At 43.2% G+C, this 23,734-nt stretch overlaps 1 protein-coding gene across 1 annotated transcript in view; it reads right to left on the bottom strand.

Moving 5' to 3' along the window:
- The window catches only part of Hydin (HYDIN axonemal central pair apparatus protein), a 416,625-nt gene that overhangs the window by 66,573 nt on the left and 326,318 nt on the right, over positions 1-23,734 (bottom strand). The window contains exons 52-61 of the mRNA XM_008834989.1: positions 19,644-19,842; positions 17,101-17,200; positions 15,269-15,368; positions 12,205-12,373; positions 11,481-11,716; positions 9,186-9,303; positions 7,039-7,243; positions 5,769-6,004; positions 3,574-3,725; positions 3,278-3,467 (exon numbers count right to left, since the gene is read on the bottom strand). Coding sequence (XP_008833211.1) covers positions 3,278-3,467; positions 3,574-3,725; positions 5,769-6,004; positions 7,039-7,243; positions 9,186-9,303; positions 11,481-11,716; positions 12,205-12,373; positions 15,269-15,368; positions 17,101-17,200; positions 19,644-19,842 — 1,705 coding nt within the window. The remainder of the gene's footprint in view (positions 1-3,277; positions 3,468-3,573; positions 3,726-5,768; positions 6,005-7,038; positions 7,244-9,185; positions 9,304-11,480; positions 11,717-12,204; positions 12,374-15,268; positions 15,369-17,100; positions 17,201-19,643; positions 19,843-23,734) is intronic.

The raw sequence follows: 23,734 nt of genomic DNA, 5'->3' as shown, positions 1-23,734 counted from the left end.
TTTTTATTATTTTTATTTTTCATGTGCATATTACCTGCATGTGTATAAGTACACCCATACTGTTCAGTGTTCCTGGGGGTCATAAGGGAGTGTTGAATCCCCTGGAACTGGAGTTACAAATAGTTGTTAGCTGCCATAGGATATATGCTCACATACAAGGATTTGGTGCTAAGATTCACACGTAAGAACATACATCGTGTTTTTCTGAGTCTGTGTTACTTCACTCAGTATAACGGTTTCTAGTTCTATTAATTTACCTGCAAATTTCATGATTTTGCCTTTCTTACTGCTGAGTAGACCTCCATTGTGTAAATGTACCATATTTTCATTATCCATTCATCAGCTGAGGGATGTTTAGAGTGTTTCCATTTCTTAGCTATTGTGAAAAGAGCAGCAACAAAAATTAATGTTCAAGTATCTCTACAGTAGGGCGAGTCCTTTGGGTATATGGCAAGGAGTGTTAAAAGTGGATCACATAGTAGATTCAGTTTCAATTTTTTAAGAGTTCTCCACACTGCTTTCCATAGTGGCTGCACGAGTTTGCAATCCCCCCAGCAGTGAATGAGTATTCCCTTTTCCACATCATCGCCAGCATTTGGAATCACTTGTTCTCTTAATCTTAGTCAGTTTGAGGTGAGAGGAAATATTAATGTGGTTTTATTTGCATTTCCCTAATTACTAAAGCTGTTGAACACTTTGTTTCTTAGTCATTTTTATTTCTTTGTTTGAAAACTCTGTTCAGATCCTTAGCCCATCTTTTTATTGGGTCACTTTTTTTCCTTGTTTTTGGTTTTTGAGTTTTTTTGTGTATTCTGGATATTAATCCCCTGTTGTCTGTGGAGCTGGTAAAGATTTTCTCTCACTCTGTGTGTTTTCTCTTCACTTTCTTGGTTGTTTCTTTGTTGTATGGAAGCTTTTTAATTTAATGAGGTCCCACTTGTCGATTGTTAACCTTAATTCCCGAGCAAGTGATGTTCAATTTGGAAAGTCCTTTCCTACACCTTGTAGGGTACTGCCTATGTTTTCTTCTAAAAGTTTCAGAGTTTCAGGTTTCACATTGAGGTCTTTGATTCATTTGGAGTTGACTTTCATGCAGGGTGAAAGATAAGGGTCTAATTTCATTCTTCTACAGGTGGAGATCCAGTTTTGCCAGCACCATTTGTTGAAGATGATGCCTTCCCTCCAGTGTGTGTTCTTGGCCCCTTTGTCAAATATCAGGTGGCTGAAATTGCATGCACTCATGTTTGGGTCTTCTATTATGTTCCATTGATCTATGTTTCTGTTTTTCTGCTAGTATCATGCTGTTTTTATGACTCTAGCTCTGTAATAAAGTTTGAGATATAGTATGGAAATCCCCCCAACATTGTTCTTTTTGCTTAAGGTTGCTTTGGCTATCTGGGGACTTTTGTGATTCCTTGACTTTTAGGATGTTTTTTTCTAGCACTGTGAAGGATATCATGGGGATTTTGACTGGCATTGCATTGAATCTATAAATTGCTTTTGGTAGGATGGTCATTTTTACAATATTCTAACAATCCATGAGCACGGGAGGTCTTTCCATCTCCTGGTGTCTTCCACAATCTCTTTCTTCAAAGATTTAAAATTTTCATTGTAGAGATCTTTAATGTCTTTGGTTAGGTTTATTCCTAGATAGTTTATTTTATTTTTTTGAGTCTATTGTGAATGGGGAGGGGGTTCCATGAATACTTTCTCAGATTGCTTATTATTGCTTATTCTTATTGGAATATAGAAAGGCTACAGATTTTTGTAGATTGATTTTTGTAACCTGTCACCTCACTGAAAGTGTTGACCATTTCTAGGAGTTTTTTTGGTGGAATTTTTGGGATCACTGATGCATATCATAACATCTGCAAATAGATATAATTTGACTTCTTCTTTTCTAATTAGTACTCCTTTAATTTCCTTCTCTTACTGCTCTAGAAAGAGTTTCAAGCACTATATTAAAAAGGAGTGGAGATAGTGTACAGCCTTATCTGTTCCTGATTTTTAATGGGAATGCTTCCAGTTTTTCTCCATTTAGAATAATGTTGGCTGTGGGTTGGTTGTATATAGCTTTAATTATGTTCAGTGATGTTCCCTCCAAGAATCCCCTACACTTTTTGCTTCTGGGTTTCTGTGGTTGTCTCTTACTACCTGGGATGCTGAGCCCACGCTTACTTACTAAAACACAAGTGTCCTAAAGCCCCACTCCAGCATCATTGACAAGACAATGGGTATTTACTTTATCTGCTGAATGGGGCTAAACCATTTTCAATAGTTCCATAGTCCCATAGTCCTGATTGGGCATGGTGGTGGCACACCTTTAACCCCCACACTTGGGATGGGGAGGCAGAGGCAGGCAGATCTCTGTGAGTTTTAGGCTAGCTTGGTCTATATAGTGAGTTCCAGGCCAGCCAGAGCTGCATAGTGAAACCTTGTCTCAACAAGTGAATAAAAAAGATCCCAAGGTCCTTTGTATGAGGCTTAAACATGAGTCATTGATATTTTTGTAACATAAAAATATACAAATAATCGTTGAACTGAAGTCCGTTTAGATATCAAATCCCTCACCTTTAATGAAGTTTCCTTTTATTATTGTTTTTCCCCAATTACAAATGGAATATTCATTACAGAAATAAGGAAAAAAATAAGACACCAAGAATACTCACAATCCTACCTACCCAGCTTGGTGTCCATCATCGCACAGCCTTGAACAGTGGTCATTAGTCTCTCGTGCAATCTGATTTCCTGAATTACATGAATTACAAAGAACATTCCATATTCCTTTTTGTATGCTCCATGTCTCTCACACAGGTTAATGTTTGAGGGCCATCAAGAAGTCCTCGTATGTTAGGGATGGCAGAGACCCCAATGTCTAAAGTCTCAGTGAGTCTTCTCCCTTCCCACCTGTTCATGGTCTAGACATGAATTGTCCCCCTCAAAAGGGCTCATGTACTGAAGGCTCTGTCTTCAGATGATGGCACAATTTTGGGAGATTCTGGAAACTTTAGGAAGTGGGATCTAGTTGGAGGAAGTAGGTGACTGGGTGGTGCCCTTGTGGGTTGTGCCCTATCCTGGGCTCCTCTTTGTTCCCTTTCTTTGCTTCCTGTCCATTATAAGGTGAGTAACCTCTGCCACATGCTCCTGCTGCCATAATGTTCTGTCTTGCCATAGGCCTGGACTCAGCAGAGCTGGGGACTGTGGAAACTGTGAGCCAAAATAAAGCGGCATGTAGCCTGACTAACACATCACCCTAGGCATCACCCTCAACAATTACCTGGGCAGGGATGGTGCCATTGTTCTTGAGGATGAGAGGCAGTTTCTCTGACTGGCCAAGCAGGAGCCTTTTAAACAGGAGCAAGGGGTTTCCAAGTTGGTTATACAGAGTTGGCCGCACGACAGTCACTCGAGGGAGGGTCCCCTCACCAACGATATCAAACACAAGACCTTGGCTCCTGGCCAGGTTGCTACAGGGGACAGGAAGATCAAGACTTGTCAACCTGACCTGGCAGGACTACTTTCCCATAGAGTGTGGGATGCAGTCTTGTTGAGGGAGAGGGGACAGAGTGGTACCTGGGCAAGCCGTCCAAGGTAGCCTCAAAGATGCACTGGTAGGTCTGCATGGCCTGTGGTGTGAACAACACTGTGGTAAAGACATGTGAGCGACTCCCAATACACATCTTGTTGGGCTCCACATCAAAGATGTCGATGATGCGGGCGGTTACCTGTTAAGAGGAACAGAACCAGAGGGTGTTAGCTACTTTGCATTTCCACCAGGGTTTATTGCTGATGTCCCTGGCCTGTTGTGAACTCTTCCCTTCTTCAAGACGGTGGTATACAAACTCAATTACCTGCAGAGCCATGGGTCCTGGATAGAGCAACCCAGAATCTGGGAGTTACCCTCCAAGCAACATCTAGCTGCTTGTGGCTAGACCATGAACTCTGATTCAAATAGACAAACAAACCAGTAAGCCAGATGCTCTTTCTGCCACCCTGCCGACTATCTTCTGACACTTAAATGAAACAGACTGTTGTTGGTTGGTAATGGAGCTGAGCTGGAATCTGGCTGAGCCACATATATGATATGGAAGCCAGACTATACAAAGGAAAGATGGATGGATTATCTACTCATCTTCTGAAGGATAGACTTAGGTGCCAGTTCTGGTCTGCAAGAGGGATGGCACCATGCTGCATTCTGATCTGTCTGAGGTCTCTGACTCATGGGCTGTGACTCCTGTGTTATCTGAGCTAAGCTGAGTGAGCTTCTGGTCCTTGTAATGCCAAGAACCAAGGCTAGAGTATCTCTTCTCAGCAATCCATCTGCCACAATCCAGTGAAAGTTCTTGAACTGGAGGGATGCCTGGCATGGCTTTGAAAGAATTTTTCATTTTTATGAGAAGTGGGTAGAAACAAGACAAGGCTCCTCCATCTTGTTCTTCAGCTGAGGACATTAAGGTTTTGTTGCTCTTTCCAAGGAATTCCCTTCTAGTCTCAAACTGGGGAGGAGGAGAATTTGGATGACTCCAAGCCGGCTGTCAGAACATCTCTCTTTAGAAGCCAGGCTTGCTTACTCTGTCTGCTTTCAGCACATAACATGGAGAAAGCTACCCCTCAATACTCTATGAAAAGGCCAGAGAACAGTGACTGGATGTCACCAGTGCCTGAGGGAAGCAATGTGACATTCACACTCTCAGATGACAGTCCACCAGGAATGCACACCGTGTACACAGCTGTAGGTTGAGGTCAATTTTGGGGACAATGCCAGGTCCAGGGCATGAGAACCACCTGGGCCCAGACTCCACCTTTGGGCAGAGAACTGACACAATCCTGATACAGCTAAGTAGTATTTGAAACACATATGACTGGAAATTAGGGTAACAGCACCCCACTGGTTAAGTCCTTCTTTGTGCTGCCCTGGATGTTCCCTTTCACTGTGAGGAAAATGACCTTAGTATGATCTGACTCAGAGAGAGAAAACAGTTTTGGGCTTAGCAGATCTCTGAAATAGGTACTTACTATTTATTCAGTATGGACGAAGCTTGGTTTTAAGCCTACTTGTATATTCTCAGGTTCTGGACGAAGCTTGGTTTTAAGCCTACTTGTATATTCTCAGGTTCTGGGACCTATTAGAAGAATTAGCTTTTCTGAGCCTCAATTTCCCTAACTGTAAAATGGGGGTAACAGCCAACTCCAAAGGAGTTGTGAACAAGGCAATAAATATGAATCATTTAGCATGATACAAGCCACATAGGAGGGTTTCAACATACATTCTTCATTTCACCTTAACACCTATGGTCTGGCACCCTATACACCTCCCTAACTAGAAGAATAGGAGGTTTGAGGCCAGTTTGTCTGAAGCTGGTGCTCATCTTTGGCTTCCCTCCCAGCGCTTGGATATTCCAGGTACAAAGATACTGAAAGAAGACCTCATAGCCTGGCGTGGTGGTGCATGCCTTTAATCCCAGCACAGGCAGGCAGATCTCTGTGAGTTCAAGGCCAGCCTGGTCTACATAGTGAGTTTCAGGGAGAGCTACAGGGAGCTACAGGGAGACCCTTTCTCAAAAAGACCAAAAATAAGACCTCATTGGAACAAATGTACAGCTCCTGGCCTAGGGGAAGTGGCCCTGTAACCCCAAGAACTTCCAGCTGGGCCCATGAGCCAGATGCTCCCAATTTGGGTACAGAAGCTACAGAGCAGGGACTTCCCAGAACTCTGTCCCTGGCTTTATGTCAACTACAGCAGGGCAGGGCCACTTGGAGCCTCTTACCTTGTTGGAAATAGGTTTGACCAAGATGTTGACATCACAGGCGATCTTTCCCACATTGCTGATTTTGAACCGAGCCTTGGCCTGGTGGCCCACCAGCACATTGCAGAAGATGAACTTGTTCTCATCCTCCACAAACAGCCCCCCACTCTGTACAGTCTGCAGGATGTGGAATAGGTTGGGACTGGTACAGATCTGGTGCTCTTCAAATATTGACACATTGTTGTCGGTTACAAAGGCTGGAGAACAGAGGGAAGACTGTGAGATGAGGCCTGGCTGCCAGAACCTGCCTTTCCATCGTCCGTCCGTCCGTCCATCCTTCCATCCATCCATCTATATATCTATCTTCTATCTAATCATGTGTATGTGTGTGTACATGTGCATCCTAAGGCACGAGTGTGGAGTTCAGAGGACAACTTGCAGGAGTTGGTTTTCTCCTTCCACCATATGGATTCCAGGGATCAAACTCAGGTGCCAGGCTTGGAGGCAGGCACCTTTATCTGCCGAGCCATCTTGCCAGCCCAGGATGTTTAGATTTTGACAAAGGAGAATCACAAGGCTGGGAATACAACTTGGTGCTGAGAGTTGCCTAGCATGCATAAGGCCTTGAGTTCTATCCCTTGCACTACAAAACAAAGTTATAACAAAAACAAAACATCACAGAAGATGAGTGGGGGAAATCCACACGTGGGGACGTAATTGGTGAACAAAATTCTGCTGGTTCTCTTTTCCACTGTCCGTTCTGGTTGAAACATCTCAATTGGCATTTTCCTGCCATTAGCAAGAAGCAGTGAACTCTGAGGTCTGGGGTGGACCGAAGAGCAAGGAGGCAGTGGGCCCACTTTGGGTCAAGGTTCTGGGGTGTCTATAACCAAAGCTTTATCTGAATTCTTCCTCGGTTAAAATTTCAGCACACTCAGTCCCCGAGAATTGCTCTGTGAATATGTTGTCCACAGGGAGTGGCCTGAGCAGGAACAGATTCAGTGTTCCTAGGTCCTGGGTCACATCCCATGCCACCAGATAGCTTCTCAGCACTACTCATGTGAGAACCCAGTAACAGACTAAGAGTTTGGAGTAGAAAGTCCTCTCCTTACATGTGCATGCTTGTGAGACTTTAGGGAAAAATATGGCTGCAGACACCAGAGGAAGTTCTAAGTTCCCAGGCGAAGCAGTCCAGCCTTGTCTGCTGGACATCTTTAGAGTTTTCCTGAAGGGGGAGGTCTACCACCAAGGCAGGTCTTTCAGGGCCGTTGGCCAATTCAAGAGGCAGTACCTGGTAGACATGCTTCGGCAAGCAGAGTGTAAGGAATGCCGGCAGGATGTTCTCTAGGGTCTCGGTCCGAGATATCGATGGCTAGAAACTCTTCACACCTTCCCACAGGGTCAGCCACACAGTCAACGGTGATGACCTGCTGTCCTCCAGAAGGGATGGAGCCAAATCCTGGGTACACTGTGAACATGCCGTGGGAGAAGCGGGCCTGCAGGACAAGGGCGTGAAGGGCAGGACAGAAGGAAGCAGAGGGGGTAACAGAGTCTGAGACTTCCCAATAGAGCCATGAGATGGTGAAAGGGGAAAAGCTAGGTCTCTCTCCATGGGCACTCTCTTTGCTTGCAGGGGCAGAGGCCCTAGGCGATTCATCCAGGATGGGTTCTCGGTGCTCTCTTCTCTGAACACTACTTTTGAGAGTCGTGATGGAACCAAAGGCTCAAGGAAACAGTCTCCACATTATGCACCACTTACCGAGGTAGAGATCTCAAAGCAGAAGGGTGTGGAATGGAACAGTGGTCGAGACGATGGGCTTTAAATACAACACTCTGGGGCTGAAACCCAATACCTACCATATAGTCTTTGACCTTGGAAAAATGATTTCTCTGGGCCACAGTTAACATATCTAAAAAAGTCCACAACCCAGCAGATCATTGGAGGGTTAAATGAGAGAAGATGTGTGAAGCAGTGCGGCATCTGTTACAGAATTAGCACTCAAAGAAAAGGATGTTGGCGTAAGAGTATCCCTTGGATGTCCCTGCAGGTCCCAGCCCTCCATGTTCCACTTGTCATTTTCAAGGTAACTGTACAATGTACTGGAAATGCCATGTCCAAGCTAAGGAAAGACTGTTTTGGCTAGTACAGTCTCTGTCCTCACACCTCCTAGATGCCCTTGTAGTGCTTTATCTTAGAGACCCAAACTTCTCTAGGGGTCTAAAACCCAGAGCCGAATGCTTTTGGGGATGCTCAGCTGTAGTGTAAAGTGGGGCATGCACAGATGAGACTCCTTACCCTGGGCAAATTCTTGAGTCCTAGAGGACCAGATCCTAGGTTTCTGTTGGTTACAGTTGCCTTGCTGTGTGAGAAATCCTTTGCATGATTTGTCCTGTGAGTACCCTGTCTTATTGGACTTGTACTCTGGCAGCTGGACCTCCTCCTAGGTCTAGGAACTTCAACAGGAGCTGATGAGGGCTAGAATATCTTCTCCTAGCCTGTGATGCTGATATGTGGCATTGGAGAGGTGCTCAGGATCCTCCCTTGGGACTGACAACAAATGCACAGTATTCCTCTCACAGGAACTGACACCGGAGCAGCTGAACTGTCTGCCGCTCAGAGAGCATGTGCTCCTCCTGGTTCTTAGGCTTGACCCTGCTCTTGTTTAGTTTCACAAAGCGACCCAGGGGCAGTCTAACTTAGGATATCTTCTCCAGTGTATCTCTAGAGCAGCACTAGAATCTAGCACAGTAGCTGGGTGTTGGCTTGGGACCTTGAACTTGATGTGCCAACTTTTAGCATGTCAGAGATGCACTCTTCCAACGTAACCACCCCTCCCTTCCAAATCTCTTTAGGTACTTTCCATAGTACTACTACATTAGCACAAGATTTATTCTTAGAAGGTTCAGATACCACCTCTGTATCTTCAGGATATCTTCTATAAATTCTCACCAGGGCTCCAACAGGTGGTTGGACAGAGTGGCACCCTCCACTCCAGTGAGTACATGGCACACAAGTGCCTGGGGGATAAGCCTTAGGCGTGGTGAAGTGTGACTTCACAGCTCTGCATATATGCTGCTAGGGACCTAACTTGATTGCTACTGACTGAACATTTGCTGTGTGCTAGGAGCTGTACTGGGCCCTGGAGATTCCTGGATACACCATCTAGACAGAGAAGGACTTCTCTCCAGATTTCTGTTTCTTAAAAACAAATTATTCTTGATTAAAAAGTATACATGAAGATTTTAAAGCACTAGGGATTCAGTGAATGTTTTAAAGTAGAAATGGACATCCAAAATGGTAGTGAGGATTTCAATATGGAGATGTAATATTCCTGCCACAGAAGATACAAATTCTGTTATTTTACAGAGGTGTCTGAAGGTGAGGGCTTGCTGGAAGGTGGCCTTGCTAAGTTTCTATGACTAAGGAGGGGCACTCACTTGGTTTGCGATGTTCATGTCTTTCTGGACAGTATCTGAGAACTTGGCTGCTTTAGCAGGGCCGGTCTTGAAGAAGTTCTCACTCTCTTGGGTTCTTGTATTTCCAATGTGGCTGGTCCTGATCAGAGAAGTGAGAGTACATTGTCAGATTCTGATGGGGACATGAGACACCACCTGTTCACCTGTGCTCCTTTCTTCTAGGCTCTCGGGGTAGGAGAAGTTTTGTCTAAAGAATTCGTCATCTAGACAGAATAAAGAATACACAACTGTATTTGAAATGCATCATACATTTTTGAGAATTTTATATATGCAAACTTTTTTTCTTGAGTTTCACTATGTAGCCCTGGCTGGCCTGAAACTTGCTATGTAGACCAGGCTGGCCAAGAACTCACAGAGATCCATCTGTTTCTGGTTCCTGAGTGCTGAGATTAAGGGAATGCATGACCACATCTGGCTCAAACATTCATTTTCTTTTTAAAAATTAATTTATTATATTTTTATATGTATGACTATTTTGCCTGTATGCATGTAAGTGCACCACATGTGTGCAATGCCCTTGGAGACCAGAAGAGGGTGTCAGGTCCCCTGGAACTGGACTTAAGGATGATTGTCAACCATCATGTGGGTGTTAGGAACTGAACCCAGGTCCTCTGTAAGAGCAGCCAGTGCTCTTAACCACTGAGCCATTTCTCCAACCTCACATTCACTTTCTTAATGACCACAATATTTAAAGTTCAAACACTTTGGGTGTTTTACATGAATTTGTTCAAGCTAAAATAAAAAGAATTAAAATAAAAATAATTTAAACAGTATACAAATTATAATAATTGGAAGCATTAGTAAATCATTATAAAAAATTGTAAAAACAAAAAGCCCAAACAAACCAACAAAAAAAGAAATGGTAAAAAGTTAGGTTGAAACTAAATTTGGAAGAAAGAGACTTTAGGTAGTTTAACTCCATATTTCTTAATATGGTCAAACTTTGCCATTATAGAAAGTAATAGTATGGCTGGAGAGATGGCTCATCAGTTATGAGCACAGGCTGCTTTTGCAGAGGACCCAGGTTCAATTCCAGCACTCGCGTGATGGCTAACAACCATCCGTAGCTCCAGTTCTGGGGCATCTGACGCCCTCTTCTGACCTCTGTGGGCATTGCACAACATTGGTGCACTTACACACATGTAGGCTATAAACTCGCACACATAAAATAAAAATAATTAAAAGTTTTACAAAGAGAAGTGATAGCTTCAAAAATGTAAAATTATTATAAGCAATGTAAGGATTAGGCATGTTTTGAAATACTTAGAAAATCCAAATAAAGTTAGTATCTTCGGAACCAATAAACCATATTTTTTGTTTGTTTTTATCTTTTTTTGAGACAGGGTCTCCCTGTAGCCACAGCTGGCCTTATGTAGACATAAACTACATAAACTCATTATATAGACCAGGTTGGCTTTGATTTCATAGAGATCCACCTGTCTCTGCCTCCAGAGTGCTGGGATTAAAGGCTCAAAAAGCCAGGTGTTTTTGCTTATTAATTCAGCATCTTCACAGTCTTGTGGTTGCAACAATTATTAAAGCAGCTGTGGTAACAAAGTCTTCACAGGGAAAAGGCAGGAATCCTGTTTGGTGAGCTGAAGGCATTACCCTGATTCCTCTTGCTTGCATTTCCAGGGCACCCTTTGCCATCCCTAACCATGAGGCATGGCTCAGGCTTTCCTTTGATTTAGTTTGATGTTGCAGTCATCCCTTAGCACCTTGCAGGATGATGGACAGGGTGATGACCTATTTGTGAGTCTTTTAGCATACCAGAAGCATCAGGACCACACAAAACCCCAAAGTCTTCCCAATGGAAGATGCTACAGTGTCCCTTACTCCCTCCCCCTCTCACACTGATTGATTGACAGGGTTTCAGGTAGGCCAGGCTGGCCTCCAACTTGCTATGAAGCCAAGGATGACCTTGAACTCCTTATCCTCCTGCTTCTACTTTCCAAGTGCTGGGATTACAAGTGTGCACTATCACACCCATCCAGAAGACTTTTCATTTGCTTAACTAAAACTTATCCTGTATCTGATGAGAATTAGAAAATGTTTGAAGTCTGGTCAGAAAATGTGGGTTCAGAACCAACTCCTTCCAGCGATTTCCCTCATAGTCTTGTATGAATCACTTCTAAACTTGGGTGATTTTGCTCATGTGAGGTTACTGGGTCAATTTAGATAAAGTATGGGGAAGATTTCTGTAGAATATAAAGTACTGAGCAACAGGGAATGATATGAATCAACAACTTGTCTTACGCCTTCTTTTGATGAATGGGGCTCTCCCCCGTCAACCTGTAGAGGGCGTACTTGAAGTCAGTAATGCCTTGGTTTTCTATGGTAAAGGTGGTGCTTTTCTTGGTACCACAGATCAAAGCCCCAAAGTTGATGATGGAGGAGGGGCTGATGGTGAATTTGGAATACACTGCATTCACAGAAAACTTAATTGGGATGCTGGCGACGATCTCATCTTCTGAAAGACTGGGCTCAATAATCTAGAAAGGGAAGAAGGGTTGGAAGATGTCAGCCCCGGGCACAGGTACAGAATTCCCATCAGTGTCGTCTTACCTACTTTCATCCTTGATATGAAATGAGGCTCTTTACTTCACTCTCCGTAGTACTGCATAAACGGCGACGTTAGTAGATGCTGACAGTTCATCATGCACTAGCCAGACATTGACACAGAGTAACTGTGCCTGCTATTTTCAGCTCAACACATCTTTGCACTTGATGGAACACAGCTCTTTTAATTCTGGGAGCATACTTCCTCTCTTGGCATTTCTATTCCTGGTGACTTTGTATCCTTCCTCCCTAGCCCAACTATGCCAGATACTTGGGACTGAATTCTGGTGTCACTTCTCTGGTTGCCACCCAGGTCTTCTTCCCTTTACCCTGGCCCGTGAGTCATTCCACACAACCATACGTTCACCAGAATGCCCACAGTCTTGCCAGTGAGTCAGCCTGTTTCTCTGCATTTTCTCACCTGACATCGAATAATAGGTTGGTGCTCAATCTTCACCTCTTTTTTTGCACAGAAGTATACCTGGACACTTGTGGGTTTATCTGCTGAGGTCAGTGAGCCCTTTTTGGGTTGGACTGAGATCATAGAATTTATATTTGTTGACAGAATCCCTAAGGAGTCCACAGAGAAGCTGAAAGATAAGAATAAATAAGTGACTTAAATCATCATCCAGGAAACAAAAGATGTCAGAGAGGGCAGTTTAGTCTGTTGAGTACCTACCTGTCCCTGGCCCTATGGAAATACCATGTACAGCAGAGTCCACTATGCTTCCTTTGGTGTATATGTGTGTGTTCATGTATGTGCAAGTTCACGTGCAGGTGTGTGAGTGTGCTTGAAGAGGCCAGAGGTCAACATTAGGGGTTATTCTACAGGTGCTGTCCATTTTTTCTTTTTGAGGCAAGGTCTCTCACTGACCTAGGACTCAACAAGCAGGTTAGGCTGGCTGGTAAGCCCCAGGATCTTCCAGCCTCCATCTCCCCAGTGCTGGGATTACAAGTGTGTGCCACCACATTTGGCTTTTTTTTACCTGGGTTTAGGGGAAGGCAAGCACTTTACTGACTGAACTATCTCCCTAGTCATGCCCCTATGCTTTGTATAGTGGATTACAGGTTTGATTTGGTCAGGGACTGATGCTTGAGGCAAGATCACCATCCTCTATCCCAAGGTTAAGAAGAATCGCTGCAGGATTTCTCTGTTTAACAGGGACGCTTGATGGTAGAAAAACAGCAAATAAATTAAGTCTCTCTTTCATTTTTTCTCTGTATTTCTGAAACTGAATGTAGCATATGAAGTGGGAACAGTTAGGCAGATGCTTGGGGATCTAAGGAGAGGAAGTAGGGGCAGAAGTCAGGGAATGGAGACATAGTGGAGTCTACAGGCCTGATGGGGGAGAAGTGAGGACCAGAGATGAGAGCTGACTCAAGAGCACTGTGGAGGGCCTGGAGGAGGCACGAGGACTTAAGTGGCAGTGGAACACCTGGTGTTGAGGCAGAGGTCTGGCTGTCACCTATTCACCACTGCTCCAGGAGATCTGGTGGCTCAATTGCTGTACACACAACACCTGTGATTCTCCACTTACCCACACACTTTTCATCAAACCTCCATTACCTGTTCCAAACAAGAATGACTCCATTCTATACAATGTGGAAAAGCAGAGCTAAAGGCTGTTGTGATGTAATCCAGAATGCACAAATGGCCGAGATTCCATTTAGCATTACCTCCAAAGTGACAGTGGCCTTTATTTATACTCATTTGATCCAGTTTTTAGTTTCACTGTCTCATGAATAGTGGTGTTGAGTTGGGACATTGCTTATTTCCATATTCTATAAGTTGACATGAAATGAATACGCCGAGTTTCTTCTAAGTCTGCACAGGGAAGTCACTTAGTTAGCTATGAATTCTTTTGGAGGGAGGTAGGATGAAATCAAAGAAATCTCCGGGCCTGAGTGCTGGCATGGCCATGGAGGGCTCAGTGACTGACCCGAGCAACTTCCCCTTCTCCCATCCCAAACCATCTTCTCTGAGGATCTTCCTGTACTTGGTGATTCATTTTTTAAAAAAACATTTTATTTATTATTGTTATTTTATGTGTATGAGTATATTGCCTGCGTGTATATTAAGTGCACCTGTGTTGTGCAATACCCAACGAGGTCAGAAGAGGGCGTTGATCCCCTGGAACTGGAGTTACAGATGGTTGTTAGCCACAGTGTAGGTGCTGCAAATTGAACCTGGGTCCTCTGAAGAACAGCCAGTGCTCTTAACTTCTGAGCCATCTCACCAGCTCCAATTGGTGAGTCATTTGTAATGTCAAGGAACGGGCATAGATGAAGTAGCACTCTATCAAGCCACCCTTTGGATTCTCTAATATAGTAGTTCTTATTAAAAAAAAAAACACTGAAACAAGGGGCCGGAGAGATGGTTGTTCTTGCAGAAGACCTGGGTTTGAATTCCAGCATCCACATGGCAGCTAACAACTGTCTGTAACTACAGTTCCAGGGGATCCGACAGCCTCTTCTGTCCTCCACAGGCATTGCATTACACAGGTGCACTCACCTACATGCAGGCAATACACAGATACACATAAAATAAAAAATAAAAACAAATGGAAAACTCTTCATGTAAATCCTGGTATGAAAATCTAGCCTACAGGACAGAACAGAGCTGGAAGTGGGGTAGGAAACTTGAAGCCAGCCTGTCCCCAACTCTAGTCTCTCTCTCTACTCCTAGAAGTCCTCTCATCCCCAAGGATCTCCCCTTCCCAGCCTCCTCTATCCCCAGGCCCATGGTGCTCCAGATCCATCCAGAGGCCTTTTAAGCTGAGAATTCCAGAGTATGTGAAAAGTTTTGCACTCAGCAGTTGAAATTTCATTCATTTGAGGCCAAGGGAGGCAAAAACAGAGACAGTTCTTAGGATTTCCTTTAGGCAGGGTCTCATGTAGTCGAGGATGGCTTCAAACTCACTATGTAGCCAAGGATGACCTTGAACTTCTGATCTTTCTGCCTCCACCTACTGAGGTATATGTTATTGTATGTTGGGGATCAAACCCAAGGCACTCTCTCAACTGAGCTACATCTCTAGCCTCTGTCTTTCTTTTTGGAGTGTGTGTTGCATGTGCATATATGAACATGTGTGTGTTGGTATGCATGTTCTCTCTGTGTGTGTGTGTGTGTGTGTGTGTTTGTGTGTAGGACAGAAGTCTATGTTAGGTTTCTTCCTTGATCATTTTTCACCTTATGAAGCAGGGTCTCTCCCTGACCCCAGTGAACACTGATTTCACTAGACTGGTGGGTCAAAGAGTTCTAGAGATGCTCCTGTCTCTGCTCCTCCTATGCTAGAGTTATAGATGGCCAGGTTTTTTATGTGGGTGCTGGGGATTTGAACTGAGGTCCTTGCACTCACGCAGTAGGAAGTTTACCCACTGAGCCATCTCTCCAGCCCGTTTTTTTTTAAAGCTGTCCCAAACATACTCTTCTTGTCATAAGTGGATGTGGATGCTGGTTATATCCCCCATGGGATTCAGGTTACCTGAACATGATCTCGTATTTCCCACGGTTCTTCAGTTGAAGGGGTTGCTTTATTTCCTCCATGACCTTCACAGTCCCAAAGTCCAGGCCTCCTTCAGCTCCTACAGAGGCCAGGGCATGGGGTGGGGTTGAGTGGGCAAGGGAGCTTGAGCAGGGGCTTCCCTCCGAAGGTGATGGTTTCAGAGAACTTGTTTTCTGAAAACTCTGTGGCAGGAAGCATCCTTTGTGACTGAGCCTCAGCAAATAAACAACAGGCTCTCAGTTCATCTGGACACCTCCCTTGGGATTCCACCCTGTGGGCTACCATACCCTGCATGCCTGTCATCAGCTAAACCATCTACGATTTTTAAAAAAAGATTTATTTATTTTATGTGTATGAGTGTTTTGCCTGCCTTGTAAGTGTATTATATGTGTGCAATGCTCTTGGAGGCCAGAAGAGGGTGTTAGATTCCCTAGAACTGGAGTTACAGACAGTTGTAGGCTGCCATGTAGGTTCTAAGAACCGAACCTGGGTCCTCTGCAAGAGCAGCAACTACTCTTAACCTTTGAGCCAACTCTAGCCTCACCTTCTAGGAGCTTTACAAATTTTTGAAGAATTTACAGAGCTATAATACTAAAAACATATAATTTTGTGTTGTTTTACTTACTGTCACAACGTAAGCATTCCCTCAAATTATTAAAGCTCTTCATAAATGCAGCCTTAGTGGCTGCCACGATATGGCCATTCCATAATTACTACTCTTACAATAACATTATTCTACTTCTGACAGATATTTTATTTACTCCCAACTTTTCATGATTATGCTGTAGTAAAGATCTTTGTATAGAAGATAGTGATACCTGACCAATATGTAGCTCTAATAATCTTACTGAGGAAGACACCTTTAAGGGAAAGGAGGCATCATGGAGAATTGCATGCTCAGGGAAGAGACTTAGGGCAGCATGGTAGACAGAATAATGTCTCAAGACACCCGTCCTAATCCCTGTGATTTGGGAATACATGGCAAAGGGGACTTAAGATAGCAGACAATTGAGGCTGGTAATCTGCTGCCCTCAATTGACATGGATTATCCTGGTAGCCCAATGCAATCAGAAGGGTCCTTATAAAAGTAGACAAGGATAGCAAAAGTGGAGAACCAGGGAGATGGCAGTGTGAGGAGGACCAATACTGCTAGCTTTGAAGGTGCAGGACGGAAACACAAACCAAGCAATGTGGGTGATCTCTAGGGGCTGCAAAGCTTAGGAAACTGATTCTCCCCAGAGCTTTCAGGAACACTTAACCTGTTAACACTTGGATATTCATCTGTAAGACCTGCTTTGAACTGACCTCAGGACTATCAGGTAATACATTTGTGGGTTTTTCTGGAGTTTTTGTTTTTTTGAGATGGGGTCTCATTAGGCAGCCTAGGATGGATGGCCTCTCACTCAAGAGCCTCCTGTTTCAGTTTCCTGAGTAGCTGGGATGACAGGCATGCATCACCATGACTGGTGCAGTTTGTATTGTTTTAGCCCAGAAAGTCTGAGGCAATCTGTTTTATAGTAGTGATAGAAAAGTAATGTAAGCAGGAAGAGACTCACTTATTAACTGCTCAGAGAAGAGCTCTGTGGATTTTATATTGATGACAATCCCTTGCTATCCTCAGATGGAGACATTATAATTTGTAGTGATGTTGCTAACATCACTCTAGGCTTGCATAACTATTACCAAAATATTGTCCCCTTTCCCATCAACCCCCACCACATTACTAACAAATACACTAGCCTTCCTCTACACAAAACTGTACTACACAGACACTATGTCTAAACCTGCTTCCTTTGAAGGGTTCAACAGACCTTTGGGGAAGGTGATGTCCAAAGCAATATCATACGATTCTGCAAAGACCAGGATGTTTTCGATCTGAACAACACCAACGAGATTGTCTACATCTAAAACCTGTCAGGGCAAGAGAAATTCATCAGTGTAAGCAAGACCCATGAAGTGCCTGGAGCCTGAAATATGCAACATGCAGTGGTAACTGTGAGGGTGAGAGGGTAGGGGATGTTTCTGAGAACTTTAAAATCAAATACACCTGGAGAACGTTTTCTAACACTGGATGTGGAAAACCTTCACGTCTTGTTCCACTCATTTTAGAAACCAGGACTATTCCATTCTCTGTGACTCAATCTGTAGAGCAGTGATAGATTTTTTTCATGCACAGTACATGTTTAATGCTTCTCCTTTTGGAAATTTAAAATGTTTTATTGTGTGAACATTCATCTTCAAAACCGTGGGCTATATCAGCTCACTGACCCTGACGCTATCGCTGTTGGGGGTCCTCCCTCACTGTCCTGAAGGAGCCCCTGAGGTGCTGCCAGCTGGCATTCCAATCTAACTCAATCTAGCTGACTGTAATCAGAAGCTGATGAAGGGTCTGTTAGTCAGGGAAAAGCTGCTGGCTGGTAGTCCAGCACTCCTGCATCTTGGTGGAGATCACTCTTATCCTGATGAAGACGTCAATTGAAAAACAAAGTTACCAGCTTGCCCATACGTGTGCTTTGGGTATAAGGAGAAACTTTTAGCTATTACTAAATTAAAGATTTTTAAAAGAACTTTTTATTTATTTATTTATTTATTTATATGAGTGTGTTACCTGCATTGTGTAAGTGCACCCATGTCGTGCAATGCCTGCATAGGTCAGAGGAGGTTGTCAGATCCCCTGTAACTGGCATTACAGTTGTTAGCCACCATATGGGTGCTGGGATTCAAACTCAGGTCTTCAGCAAGAACTGTCAGTGCTCTTACATGCTGAGCCATCTCACCAGTCCCGAATTAAAGGTTTAAAAAAAGATTTATTTTTAAAATTGCGTGTGTGTGCGTAAACTCATATATGCATGTAAGTGCATGTGCCCACAAAGGTCAGAAGAGGGTGTTGGATCCCCAAGAGCTGGAGTTATTGGTGATTGTGTGCTGCTCAATGTGGGTGTTGGGAACCAAACTCTAGTCCTCTGCAAGAGCAGTAAGTGCTCTTAACAGCTGAGCAATCTCTCTAGCCCCCAATTCAAGTTTAAATTTAGAATTTCTACCTTTTCTTTAACGCACACTTGCCAGTATTAGTTGAGTCTGTGAAAGCAGAGCTCATGAGTACAGACGGCTGATTGTATGCCTCTAAATGAGAACAGAAGACAGATGAGACAAGAGCTTCTGAGGAGAGAGGCAAAGGCTGGAGGGATGCAGCCACAAGCCAAGGCATACCAGCAGACACTAGAAGCTAGAAGGGGTGAGGAAGAATTCTTCCCTAGAGCCTTCAGAGGGAGTGTAGCCTGCCACCTTGATTTTGGATTTCTTGCCTTTCAGAACTGTGAGGGAGGAAGGTCTGTTGTTTTGGGCCACCCAGTTTGTGGTAATTTGTTACTATAGTCCCAGGAAACTAACACAGATGGTGAGCTTGGGGAGATGACTGATAGAGTTCTCATAACAAAGTAAGCAGAGGTAAAGTCAGAAAGGGGTGGGGCTCTGAAGGATAGAAGATGCTGAGTGTTTGTACACGCAGGGGATACCCTCAATGGGCTATTAGGGAAGCCCACTTGAAGCAGTGATGGTACATAGATCTTCAAGCAGGCACCAACTCCCCACAGAGCCCAGAAACAAATTCCTGGCAGGGATGCAGGGGTGTCAGGAATCTCAAGCAGGAAACAGAAAGTGATGGGAGCCAATGATTAAGGTGTGGACCAAGCAAGATGCAGATAGACACAGGTGAGGGCTCTAGGCGTCATCTTTACTGCCTTGAGGAACCAGTAAAGTGAATTGTCAATGGTGAACATGCCCATCTGACTGATACTGTAAAGATCCCTGTGGTCACTTGTGGGGAATGCAAAGAGGAAAGTGCAGATGTCCAAGCAAAAGATGCTCCAAGTGGCCTGGATAAAGGTAGAGGACAGACAGTGAAGTGGATGGGAAGGAAAACCCTTGGAGGCAGAACAGGCAAGGCTTGGGAAGACTGGGTTGGAAAGGACCCTATCAGGACAAGAATGGCATTGAGAACAATTGTCAGGTGCCAGGGGTAAGGGTGATGTTAACTGAAACAAGAATCTGACAGGTGACCAGTGTGAAATCAGGAATGTAATGTTTACCTAGGCACAGTAACATCATTCGTTCGTTCATTCATTCATTCATTCATTCCACATTGACTGAGTCTTCTGGTTTTAGTAGTAAGAAATCAGCTTTGAACAATACTGCCTTGATTGAGCTTGTGTTGTATGCAGAGCAAGTTATCACAGGCTGGGAATATCAAACACAGATCAGATAGGAATGTGAAGTGAGAGGTGTGTGTGTGTGGTGTGTGTGTCCAATGTACACATATTTTGATTATCCAGTATGCAGTTACACAATGCCTCACCTCCACCCGAATGGCCTTCTTGATGTTGATGGGTTTGGAGGGTTGGAAGTGCACATGCAGCCGAAACTCTTCCTTGGGTAGGATGTTTCCCTGCATCACAGACACGGTGAAGTCTTCACCAACGTGTTCCAGGCTGGAGATCCGCCAGGCCACAGGTAGGGGTGTGATATTGCGGAGAATTACCATTTTGGATTCTTTTCTGCAGACACCAAAGAAATTTGGTGAAGCTCAAATTATTTTTAAAAGTCATCGTTTCGCTTTTGAGGGTGGTTGTGTAAAAATTCCTCAACCCTTTTTTGCCTGCTTGTTTTATTGAGGCCTCTTAGCTGATGGGGCTAAGCTAATTTGCATGATTTTTTTATTTTTTTCATGGATAAGTTAGCTCAAATTATCTCAAATTAAATGACATAATTTAAAACATAAAAAGTTGTATGAATTCCTCTATGCCCTTTGTCCAACTGACTTTGCCTTCTTTGCATGTGCATATAGTTTCTTCCTTACCATTTTTCAGAACCATTTGAAGTTAAATTGGACATAATCATGCTCCTTAACCTTTAAACATTTCAGTACATATTTTTGAATAATGAGAACACTTATTAAACCGAGGGGATTTAACATTTGTACAAGACTGTTACTCAGTTCACAATTCAGGTTCAACTTCCATCTTTGTTCTACTTACAGTCCTTTTTAAAATTATTATTGACTTTTTTTTTTGGTCTTTTTGAGACAGGGTCTCCCTGTAGCCCCAGCTGTCCTGGAACCACCTGCCTCTGCCTCCCGAGTGCTGGGATTAAAGGTGTGTGCCACCACGCCCGGCTATTATTGACTTTTTTACAGTGTACATTTTTAATTGAAATTTGTGCATTTCATACAATGTTCTAGAAGCTATTTGTTTCTTCCTAGTTAAGGAGTTAATCTGGGATCATGTATTGCATTTGTTTTTCACAACTCTTTGAAAAGTTTCTTCTACACTTGTTTTGGTTTTGACATTTAAAACATTTTTATTGAACTTTTGTACATTTCATTCAAGTGAAGAGTCATTCTACAGAATGGGAAAAAAAATCTTTACCAGCAATACATCTGACAGAGGGTTAGCGTCTAGAATGTGCCAAGGACTAAAAAATGAGTCATAGAACTAAACGAAAGTTCTCAAAAGAAGAAATACAAATGGCTAAGGAATATTTTAAGGACTGTTAACAACCTTAGCTGTCAGGGAGAGAAATGCAAATTAAAACTACTTTCAGATTTTATCTTACCCTAATCAGAATGGCCAAGATGTAAAGAAAATCACCAAATAATGACAACAAATACTGGCAAGGGTATGGGGGAAGGGAACCCTCATTGACTATTGGTGGGAGTGCAAACAACTAGTGTAGCCATTATGGAAATCACTGTGGAGGTTTCTCAAAAAGCTAGAAATAGATATCCTGTATGATCCAGCTACACCACTCCTGGGACTTTCCCAAAGGACTCTGTATCCCACTGTTGTGATACTTGCTCATCCATGTTCACTGTAACTTTATTCACAATAACCAGTAAGTGGAAACAACTTAGATATACATCAGCTGATGAATGGATAATGAAAATGTGGCTCATATGCATAATGGAATATTACTCTTTTGTAAGTAAAAATAAATAAATAAATGATGAAATTTGCAACTAAATAGATGGAGCTGGAAATAATCATTCTGAGTATGGTAACCCAGACCCCAAAAGACCAGCATGCATGCTCTCTGTCATGTGGATGCTAACTTTGAATCTTTAGATTATGTGTACTTACACTACAGTACACATAGAAGGGTGGAAACTAGTAAGGAACCATGGGGTTGGGAGATTTAAAGAGAATGGGGCTAGAACACAGATGGTATAAAGGGAGAAAAGAATAATGGGATAAGAGGTGCTAAACGGGATAGGGGGTGGGAGGGCTGGGAAGGGGAGCGAGTATGGGAAAGGATGACCAACACTAAATATGCCTGATAAAGTTACATGGACGCCTACTACTGTGGAAGCTTCCTAAAATTATATCTATACGTATAAAAAGGAATTTAAATGGAGTTACCCTATAATGGGGGACAATGTCTCTCCCAGATACCATAGCCATCAAATAAAAGGCCCAGTGCCTGTATGGGTTACCTTTTTTCCTCAATCATTACTGGGGTTCCACAGACCCTCTCAAACATTATGGGCCATTGCCGTTGTCCTGGTTACCCTCCAGAACTTAATGGTAAGGCCCTATTGCTGAAGATACTACATACTTGGTATCATATAGGACATGGAGAGATCAGTTTGGCACTGACATAGAAGCTTCACTACTATGGGCTAGCTTTCATAGTGCTGGAAGATTCTATGCATACTACCAGGTAAGAAAAGTAATCAATAGTCTTATCCAGCTGTGAATTTTGCAAGACACAATAATGACTATACACTGGTGAAATAGTGGCATGGAGGTTATGGGAGTAACCAAGCATGTTTGGATTGGATTTACAGCCTGCTCCACAAGACAGAACTCATGCCTACTATCATTAACTGGACCAAAAATTCATGGCTGGTTAGGTCATAGGCCCTAGGGAAGAACCTAATACTATTATTCTGCTAAATGGACATAGTGATAAATTGTCCCCTAAGTTCTTACCTTTATATCCATAAATTAGTACATCTCTCAACCCCTCATCAGAGAAGCTTCTTTTTGAAGTAGATGATGATCAACACAGAGACCCAAAACTGGTCAATGTGCAGAGAATAAGAGATTATGGAGTGCTCAGCTCTAAATGGGACATCTATATCACACCTCCCTCTCCCAAGGCTCAGGGATCATCATGGAAGAGGGTGTAGAAAGGTTTGAAGAGCCAGAGGTAGTGGATATCTAGAGCAAAACAGTATTCACTGGACACAACAGTGTCATTGCAAACATAAACCCAAAACTGGTCAATGTGCAGAGAATAAGAGATTATGGAGTGCTCAGCTCTAAATGGGACATCTATATCACACCTCCCTCTCCCAAGGCTCAGGGATCATCATGGAAGAGGGTGTAGAAAGGTTTGAAGAGCCAGAGGTAGTGGCTATCTAGAGCAAAACAGTATTCGCTGGACACAACAGTGTCATTGCAAACATAAATTCATAGCAGCTGTGGCTACATGCATAAGACCTGTCTATGATCAAGCCAGTCAAAAACCCAGCATGGATGGGGGAGGGGATCATGAAATCCCATCCCTGTAGCTGAGGAGCTATTGGCAATTGGTGGCTGCTGGGAGAGGGAGGGTCAGCTTTCTTTAAGGATGTGGTCCCTGAGAGGCTACTCATGCTCCAATAGATGGTCCCACTTCCATACACATATGGGCAGTGAAGGCAGGAAACTTGAACTAATCTTATAAACCTGATGCTAGTCATATCTAATAAAGGCAGGTGACTTAATCTAATCTCGTAAATCCAATGTTAGTCAGACATGGTAAACAGACTAATGATATTTCTTAGAAAAATGATCCTCATGTGTGGAATGTTAGCAATGTCCCTTATTTAGGATTCTCTATATAAATAAACTCAAGACTCTAAATATTTGGGAATGGATTCCCTGGATCTAGGTAATCATGTGATGTGTAAAATGACTTATGTTCCAGAGCCAATTTTTCCTGTTGAGTGAAGTTATCAAAAACCTTTACTTAGAGGCTGAGTTGTTAATTTGAGCTATAAAGCACATGACTGATGTGCGAAGGAAGGACCAATAGGAATCATAAAAAATGCCCCAGGCATCATTCACCTTCTGTACATTTTGATTCCTTTTATCTTTAAAATAACTACCAAAGCTTAATATAACTTATTTTGAGGGGTCTGATCTAGTAATCCAGACTTGAGTGGTTCAACTGCTTTGCATTATTTTTATTTTGGTGGCTGCCAGCATTGCTGCATTATAAGAAATTCTAAAGGAGACTTAAATCTGAAGGAATATGACATCCCATAGAAACTCAGAGCTACAGAATACCATTTGAAAATTGCCCTGTTCTGACTTTTTTCTAGTTCGCTGTCTAGAACTTGTAATGCTAATTACTCTTGCCTTTACTTCTCCTTCACATCTCCTATTCATGATTCAAGGACTT

The sequence above is a fragment of the Nannospalax galili genome, unplaced genomic scaffold, assembly GCF_000622305.1.
Source record: "Nannospalax galili isolate Female #2095 unplaced genomic scaffold, S.galili_v1.0 scaffold56, whole genome shotgun sequence".
NCBI lineage: Eukaryota > Metazoa > Chordata > Mammalia > Rodentia > Spalacidae > Nannospalax > Nannospalax galili.
This window is presented reverse-complemented; position numbering and strand designations above follow the sequence as displayed.